At 32.0% G+C, this 8,950-nt stretch overlaps 1 protein-coding gene across 3 annotated transcripts; it reads right to left on the reverse strand.

Moving 5' to 3' along the window:
• Positions 1 to 68: 68 nt before the first annotated feature.
• On the reverse strand, positions 69 to 4,827 carry LOC18101953 (protein SOSEKI 3). Of its 3 annotated transcripts, XM_052455619.1 has the most exons (7): positions 4,314 to 4,827; positions 4,155 to 4,224; positions 3,806 to 3,921; positions 3,414 to 3,709; positions 2,827 to 3,344; positions 511 to 803; positions 69 to 416 (listed from the first exon to the last, which is right to left on the reverse strand). In XM_052455619.1, the coding sequence occupies exons 1-7, from the start codon at positions 4,510 to 4,512 to the stop codon at positions 391 to 393; spliced, it is 1,518 nt and encodes a 505-aa protein (XP_052311579.1). In that variant the 5' UTR covers positions 4,513 to 4,827; the 3' UTR covers positions 69 to 390. The 3 variants fall into 3 exon arrangements, with proteins under 3 accessions (XP_052311579.1, XP_052311578.1, XP_024464137.2); XM_052455618.1 differs by having other exon boundaries at positions 2,827 to 3,709; XM_024608369.2 differs by lacking the exon at positions 69 to 416 and having other exon boundaries at positions 506 to 803; positions 2,827 to 3,709.
• Between the last annotated feature and the right edge of the window lie 4,123 nt (positions 4,828 to 8,950).

The raw sequence follows: 8,950 nt of genomic DNA on the forward strand, positions 1-8,950 counted from the left end.
TACCTTTTCTCGTTTCTAAAGAAGTAATAATGTCAATTGCATACTAAGGGATGATTTTGTGACTGCAGTTTACAAGCAAAGGTGCGGTTCCATTTAAAAAAAAGCTGACACCCAGTAGACAATGCCTGAACTTGCACCCTTGCAAATGGGTTATTTCCCATTTTTTCTCTACCCTTTAAAGCTTTTGAGATTTACAGGATCATTACATGGACCGACACATACATTAACCATCATTTGAAATTTAAAGAAAAATTGAAAACTAGTGGTTTTACACAATCAACACGCCTTTTCAAATGGAACGAACTGTTTGTTACCATTGGTCAGCCTGCCTCCAAATTGTGCCCTAAGAACTGCAAACAGAAGAAGGGTCACAAGATGCTTTGGAGTGGATTATAACCCGAGCTCCTGAAGCAAGCCTGTTGGGAGGAAATGAGGGTAATGTCAAAATCTGATAACACAAGATTAAACTTTAGCAGCTACTTTTAGAATAGATTGGAGTCAACACTTAACTTTCTTCGATTTTGATCACCCTCTCCTCTCTGAAAGAATCGAGCTTCTTTGATTGTTTTTTACCTGAACCAGGCTCTGTGATTCTTTTACTGCCACCATTTGATGAGCTATTGTGCACTACTTGAGAGCCATTAGCCCCGTTAGAGGAGTTTCTAGGTTTATCAGAAACTGGCGATCGCAAAGATTCACTGTGCGGTTGCTTGCTTAGGGAGGCTTTTGATCGTGGAATGCATTTTGAGCGTCCAGAGGTTGACTCTTCATTGTCTTCAACTGAATCTGGTTGTTTACACGTCCTGCAATTTAATTTATGTTTTTAATTAAGGTGAACAAAGAAATAAAGGAAGAATGTAGAACTATTTCCTGTGTTAAATATGTTTAGTATTCTTATTAAAAGAAGTCAATAAATAAAATTCATGCAGCTAACCCATAAGTCCATGACCCCCATCTGAACTACCATTATTACTACCGGAGGGGACGGGGGGAAGGACAAAGCCACCTTAATTCCTTCTTTAATTTTTCAATCAAACAAAAACAAATGTCGTGTCTCTATGAAAGGAAAGAACCAAAGTTGAAACAGGTAATTATAAATAGATTCATTTCAAATCAGGATATTGTTCTGTGCTCCACAGCAACTCAAACAAGTTCATCTTACGGCAGGATCAACTACCATGATAATAACCTAACAACATTACAATTGAACATTATACAAATAATAAACGGTAACATAATGACCCCATATGACCCTTCGTTGTGCAGACCAACTATAAACTAGAAAATTCTCATGCAAAAAAGCTTTGCGCTTTTGAATACCAGCACTCTAGGATGGCTTTAAATACAGTGGGACATTTAATGTGACCTAAATATTAACACCTAACGTGCAGGGCAAGTAGTAAGTTTATAGATGGTGGTGCAACAGTTTTGCAAGTCCACATAAAGAAGAGATTTTTGCTCTACAAGTAATCACCATCATGCAACATCCAACATTATAGGATCCCTCCAAACAATATTAAACTGAAAAACAATAGTAAGAAAATCCAATGATTGACATTGTGACTTCTCTTTATCAAGCCTAGGGGCCAAGGCGAACACTCAAGCTTGATTCATACATGTTGCCTCAAGAATAGCTAGTTGACAACCTTATGCAATCCTAACTGTGATATCAAAGGATTCATTAGGAGTGTCCATTGGGCCTATTCTGAGACCTAAAACAAAGTGGATCCAAGAGAAGTTCAATGGATCTAGTCAAGAGGCTTGGGTTAAAAAAATTCAAATCTGCTAGCCTGGACCTTTATCTACTTTTTGGGTTATATCTGAAGCTACAGGAAGATTTAGGATGCTATTCAAGTTGGATTGGAAACTGGACATTTGTACCTTTCCAACGATATATGGCAGGCTCGCTAATTAATCCGGACAAAAGATGAAAAATAATGAAAAGCGCATCAGGCTTTGTTCAGCAAGGATTCTACAATAATTATTTCTCTTGGGTATTTTTCACTATCATTTGCAGCAAATAGTGAAAAAAAAATCTTAGACTATTGTTTATTTATTTTTATTATTTTAAATCTTATTTTAATTAGTTTAGGTTTTATTTAAATTGAGTGCATGTTTGATCCATTAGTTTTGGGATTTACATATAAATACGCTTATGTAAGGATTTTTATGCAGTTGATGAATTTTTATCTAAGGTTGCCGCATATTGTGTCTTTTTCTCTTGTGTGATTGAGTGATTCTCATCCTAAGTTCTTGATTCAACTTGCATACTCTTCAAAAGATTAATCAACTTTGTTGTGATTTATATTTCTCGTTCGCGTCTCTTTATAAGTGTAAGGTAGAGGTGATCAATTGCATATAAATTTGTTTCTCTAAGGTCTTTTTATTGATAGGTCAAGTTGCGAACTTTTCTTCAAACCTCAAATTAACAATCTAAGGAACAATTCCACATCAAAACCTTAACTAGTTGTGTTAATTAGCCTAACAGAACTTTCGAATAATTAGTCAAGAGGGTAGTCAACTTAGGTTCTGAAGTGTGTCAATCTTTCTGAACACCTGTCTTGTAAAATTTTCAACCATCCACAAGCTGGTTAACAAGCCTAATTGTTGAAGCTAATATGACCCCAATTAAAGTCATCATTCAACAAGCCAAACCTTAGTTTGTGCATACTCCTATTGCAAAATATGTAAGAATGTCGTGTATTAACTCCTTAGGTAACACAACAACCAACCAGCAGCAAGAGATCCCCGAGGGAGGGCAAAAAAGCCAGCAGATTTAAATGATATGCATAGAATTTAAAACTAAAGAGTTGAAAAAAGGTTAACCTGTCTGCATTGAAGGAAGAAGAACGCTTCAGACTAGGATGTCCATCTCCTTCCTTGAGCATTTTTGTCTCAATCAAGCTCCCACTGAAATACTCTTTTTCTTCCAATCTGAGGCCCATCATCCTCGGATTCTCTGACAAGCAATCAAGCTCTCCTAACATCATAGAAGTAGAGAACAATGGAGAAGGAAGTTTCGAATGAGAAAACCTCGGCCTGTAGGTTGGAACTAGTCCAAAACTGTGATCTTTCACTGAAATTGACCCACAGGATATCAATTGCATCAACATATTAGTGGCCTTGAGCCTTGCATTGTTTGGCATTCGAATATCTTCCTCTTCAAGGATTCTAAAACTGTTGATTTTATTAACATCAGCTCTAATAAGAGACTCCAAAGTTTCAGTCTTCCCGCCCGATGATGATGCACTAGAGGAAGATGGGGGAGGCGAAACTGAATTCTCACATATCTCAGAATTTTCCTTCACGTGTGGAAGTCGATTTTGATCATTCTCATTGCATTCCTGTTCCAGAGAACCATCATCAGTCGAAACACCCCTTGAGCAAGTTTCTCGGGATTTAGGTCTGCTAACATTTTCCTCAGTCTGTGTTGAAGCATTTGCGAATCCATCACTCTTGTAAACCTTGTATTCTGTCAAGCTAAGAGAGCCATTCCATGGAGAATTCTTTCCAACTGTAGACTCTGGAGACACGCCAGAGGAGCCAGGACGTTGCTGTGGAGGGGATACTTCATCTTCCTGAGAATGCTTTGTTTCCTTTCCATTCAAACTTGCAGACGATGAGGAATCATCTTGACTTCTAGAAGATGCGGGTTCTGGCAATAGTTTCAGATTTTGCATTTTTATGGTTCCAGCAGGAGCGAAGCGATCTGTGGAGATTAATTAAAGCTCTCAGCCCTTTAACCTATCCTTCATGTTATAAAACAACAACTAACCCATCACTTAAATTGATTTAAATAACCCACCTGAATTAGATTCTTCAAAGAGTTCAGAACCTTTGAGAACATATTCACTTCCATGAGCAGGAAGAATTAAATCATCCTCACAAAGGTCATGCCATACAAATCCATTCTTATAGCTTCTGCAGTCAACAACAGAAACAAAAACAAACAAACAAATAAGCACAAGGAAGCGCGAGGTAAACCCAGCTATAAACTAACCAAAACGCTTATTCTACTAAATTTAGAGAACAGAAAAAACTAAAAGCAACCCACAATTTTTTCAACAAAAGAAATTAAAGATTTCAATTCTTTCATGATTTTCAAATCAAACAGTCCATAATACTAAAAACAGAAGAAAGACAGTAACTTTGACCTCTTAGAAGACCAAGAATACAAAGAAGCCATCCCTCTGCCTCTCAATACATTAAGCCTCTCAATTACATCTGCAACATTACATCACATTACATTCAATCTCAAAATCAAAAAAAAAAAAAAAAAAACAAACCCAGTTCAAAAAACTCACTAAAAATACCTCTAAGGTAGAGACCATCAGGTGAAGCAAGAGGGACTTCAATGAAATGAGGGTGCTCAAGCTGACGATTTCTACAGAGATAATAAACAACAGGGACTTTACGATTCTGTTGTTGATACTTTGGTGACCTCTCTGTCCACACTTTGGCTCTCTCTGGACTTACTTGCCTGTTGTACTTCTTCATTGTCATCGTCTCCATTATCACATCAAAGCCCTTAACAAAAATTCTGAAACTTGGCAATCCTGAGAGCGTCTGGTAGCAGTCAAATAGATACAAAATCTTTATGGTGTTTAACGGTGATGGTGACTCTATAAAGAGAAACTACAGGGAAGGAAATGTCGTTTTAGCTTCTTATTTTCTGCGCGTACTTTTTTTTGGCTGATTCGGTAGAGGCTGAGAGAGAGAGAGAGCAAGATAGAGAGAGAGTGTGCGTATGTGAGAGAGAGAGCTGGGAGCTAAGAACAAGACTGGGTTTTTTTTTGTGGTTGCCTTTTTTATGCTTTTCCCAGTCTGTCTTCTTGTTTTCTTTTACCCCCTCGTGGAAGCAGAATCAAATTTAAGGGAGGGAGGGGGGGTTAATTATAACTTAGTCACTGTAATCTAATACAAATAATTAAACAGTCCTCGTGATTTCATAAACTGTATATTTAACTCTTATTTTTTAAATTTCTTTTTGTTTCGACGATAATAGTAGATATGACAATAAATATCAATTCAAACTCGAAGCTAAAATAATTATCCAAGCTTAACCCAAACTTGGTAGGGTATGAATTTTTAATCCTCAACCCAAATGATATAATTTACAACAATTCAATATATGATTTTGGATATACATATAATTTTTTTAAAATTTTAAAATTATTTATATATTTTCGGTCAGGTTGGATAGAACAATATCTATAACAAACTTGAAACCGGACTCTTTTTTTTTGTTTTACCCAAACCTAATTTGGTTTAAAAGTTTCATATACATTCGAATCGGTTCAGGATGATATCCATCAAGTTTAAATAAAATTATTATTCCAATTTGGTTTAAAATCTTTCTCTAAATGATTTTAAAAGTTCATTCCCTACACTGGCATCATGCATTCAAAATTTTTTAATAAATTCTTATATATGTTGGTATTAATGTTTGAATTCAAAAAATCAATAAATAAAGCAAAACTTCTTAACCGTTATTAAATCCATTTATAAATGGATAAATTTTGTCTGTTTCGTGTTTTCGTAATTAAATTTTTGATTTTTTTTTTTTGTTTTAAAAAATAGTAAAAAAGAAGAATTAATAGATAGAATGGAGAGATTGATGAGAAAATAAATCAATTTTAAAAACAGATTATTATTAAACAAAGTATGATCATCATTGATCGAATGATAATTTCATAATTTTTATATTACAGAAAATTATTTATTTGTTTTGATAAATTATGGAAAATAAGGTATGGTTGACTCAATTCAAGAACATGCATGTATGCATTAATATTAATTTTAGATTTCCTATCTATAAACATTCGGATTTTATATTTGTTAGTGTAGTTGTGTTTTCATCCGTCCAAATGCTTGCTTCTATAAAAATCATTAATTTAATCCGAGATGTAGAATTCAACATTAATTAATTAAGATCCGAAATGATTAAATTCAAACTATACAAAAAAAGAAAAAGAATTGGTTTCACATGAATTCCAAGAATTATATATTAATTAATTAGACCAGCTTCCATGATTTTTAAGCAATGAAGAATGATAATGAAGCATCAATTGAGTATTCTTCAGGGGCTTGGGATGTTGTGATGAGCAAATTAAATATGGATTTTGCTTTATTTCAGTCTTTAGTCAATATCCATTCATGTGACCAAAAAGAGAAGATTATTCTTTCTTTGGTGCACATGACCGACCACCTGTGACACTTTATATCATTTAGTCATTCATTTTCAATAATCACGAGATAATTTAGAAATCAAAAGACAAAATTAATTATTAAATATGTTCTTTCAAAAAAAAAAATGTAATTAGATGTTACTCTGAGCTGAAAAAAGAAGGTTTGATAATCAAATTAAAAACTTTTAAGAAATTAATCAAATTTAAAACTTTTAAGAAATTAACTATTTCAATCCACAATAATCAATTTGTGAAAAAGTAAACAATAAAAATGCTATAGTATTTTGGACCATAAATCAAACAAAAAAACCATTAATTTGACTCGAAAAATAAATAAAAATCAAAACTTAAAACAAATAAAACTTGAAAAAAAAAACCAAAAAACATGAATTTGTTTTATTAAAAAGGATCAAAACTTAGAAAACTAAGTAACATGAAGAGCATGCCCAGCAACATGAATTAAGATCCAAACTAGATTTTATAAAACTAAAGATATAGGCATATTGAAAATCAATAATTGAATAATAATTAAGCATCAAATATAAATAATTATCAATAATCACGATTCGATCAAAATAGGTTTTCATGCAAAAACAAAACCCACTCAAGCTTGGTTATGCAATAGACTCAAGATGCTAAGATGAGTGCCCTTTTAACCAAAAATTCCATTAGACATGAGCACCCAAGGTGGGAATCGAGAGGATAAATCTATTATAATTGCAATTTTTCACTCGAATTGTTTTTATGCTTTTGGCTATGAAATAAATGATCATCAAAGACACCCTTTCTCAAATTTGATGGTAGTAATAACGATAGTTGCATGTCGATTATAAAGGCAAATTAATTATTGATCATCTTTTTAGTTCCCAGCACATGCAACGCAGCTGAATAGACGGTGACCCTCGTCCGTTGGTATTTTGCATATAGTATGGCTCAAAAACCTTTTTCCAATTTTCCTTGCTTTTGTTGTTTGTTTAACACTTTATTGTTTACTTTTATGCACATGAAAGAGAGCTAAATTAAAATATAGAGAGGACCTTTTCTTTCTCTTTCTCATTTAGTTTCTTTCGGTTCCCATTTTGTTTTTTTTTTCTTTTATCATTTTTTTTCTTGTCTGTTTTTTCTGTTTGAAACAGTAACTAAATGCTATATGAAAAATATTTTAGGTATATAATTTATTCAAAAAACACGATTTGTGGTAATTATGCAATAAAGTTAGTATGGGTCGTGTGAAAATAAATTTAAATGATAGGATGGTAAATAAAATTAATTCATAATAAAACACTATAATCTCTCAAAAACAAGGATGCAAAGTGTTGTGGTCCTTGCAATTAAGGATGGTAAGTTTTGCCCCGGGGGGTGTTCGTGGATCTACTTTTTAATTATTTTTTTTAAAATATTAAATTAATATTTTTTTATTTTAATATACTGATATATAAAATATAAAAAAATATTATTTTAAATTAAAAAACACTTTAAAAAAATAAATTATATTAACATTACCTATAATCTAAACATAAGGAAAAACACTATGCAAGTCTACAATATTTTCCTGTTTCCCCCTATATTATTATTATTTTTATTTTTATTTTTATATAAATATATTTTAGTTGGTACTTATTACTTGTAATTTAAAGTGTGTAGGGTGAAAATTATGCACTCATACTATTCACCCCCTCGTGTTTTACCATAAATAACATTATTCACCTATTTTTTTAGGTTTGCTATAAATTTAAGAGAGAGAATATTAAACCCGGTTGAGTTCATGATTCAAGTTCACCCTAAATAAACTAAAGTGTGTGAGGTGAATACTGTGCAGCTGCATTGTTCACCCTCTCATGTGAACAACATTGTTTTATTTTTTTGGGTTTGTTATAAAATTAAAAGAAAAAATATTAAACTCGGTTGAGTTCATGGTCTTGATTCACCCTAAATAAACTAAAGTGTGTGGGGGTGTACAATATGCAAACATATTGTTCACTTCCTCATGTTTTACTGGACGTCACTAATGATTGTTTTTTTTTTTAAAGGTTTTGCTATAAATTTAAGGTGAAAATGTGTGAGGTGAACACTGTGCAACCACACTATTCACCCTCTCATGTTTTACTATGGACTACACTGTTTACTTTTTTATAGGTTCGCTATAAATTTAAGGAAAAAAATATTAAATCTGATTGAGTTCATGGTTTAGGTTCACCCCACAAGTTTTACTGTAAGCGATACAATTTATATTTTTTATATTTTTTAAATTAATCTTAATTTTATTTATATTTATATTTAAATTAATATTCTTTTTTTTATGTTATTTAGAAAGTTTAATGATTATTTTTTAATTATATCTAGAAGGTTTTCCTGATTAATCTATATTTTTCTAATATTTTATATAAATGAATTTTATTTTTTTTAATTTTTTTAATAATATTTCTAAAATGTATAGTCTTACGTATTATTATTTTTTTATATTTTTAATTAATTTAATGTGTGTGTGTATATATATATTATTTTATTATCATTTAAATTAATAAAAAAATTATTTTAATTAACAAAAACAACTGCATAAATGTTAACATCTTCTTCTGCTCTTTCTTCTTGTGCTAATGGTGACTCTAACCGTTGCCTGAAAAAAAAAATCAACAAAACAGTTCGTTTTATTTTCTCTTTTGATTATGTTCTTTAAGTTATGTTTCTCAATCAATTTCTTCTTCGTCTTCGTCTTTTTCTTCTTCTTTTTCACAAATGGTTCCTGATGTGGTTGGTTGTCT

This window comes from Populus trichocarpa, chromosome 9 (genome assembly GCF_000002775.5).
Source record: "Populus trichocarpa isolate Nisqually-1 chromosome 9, P.trichocarpa_v4.1, whole genome shotgun sequence".
In the NCBI taxonomy this organism is placed as follows: domain Eukaryota; kingdom Viridiplantae; phylum Streptophyta; class Magnoliopsida; order Malpighiales; family Salicaceae; genus Populus; species Populus trichocarpa.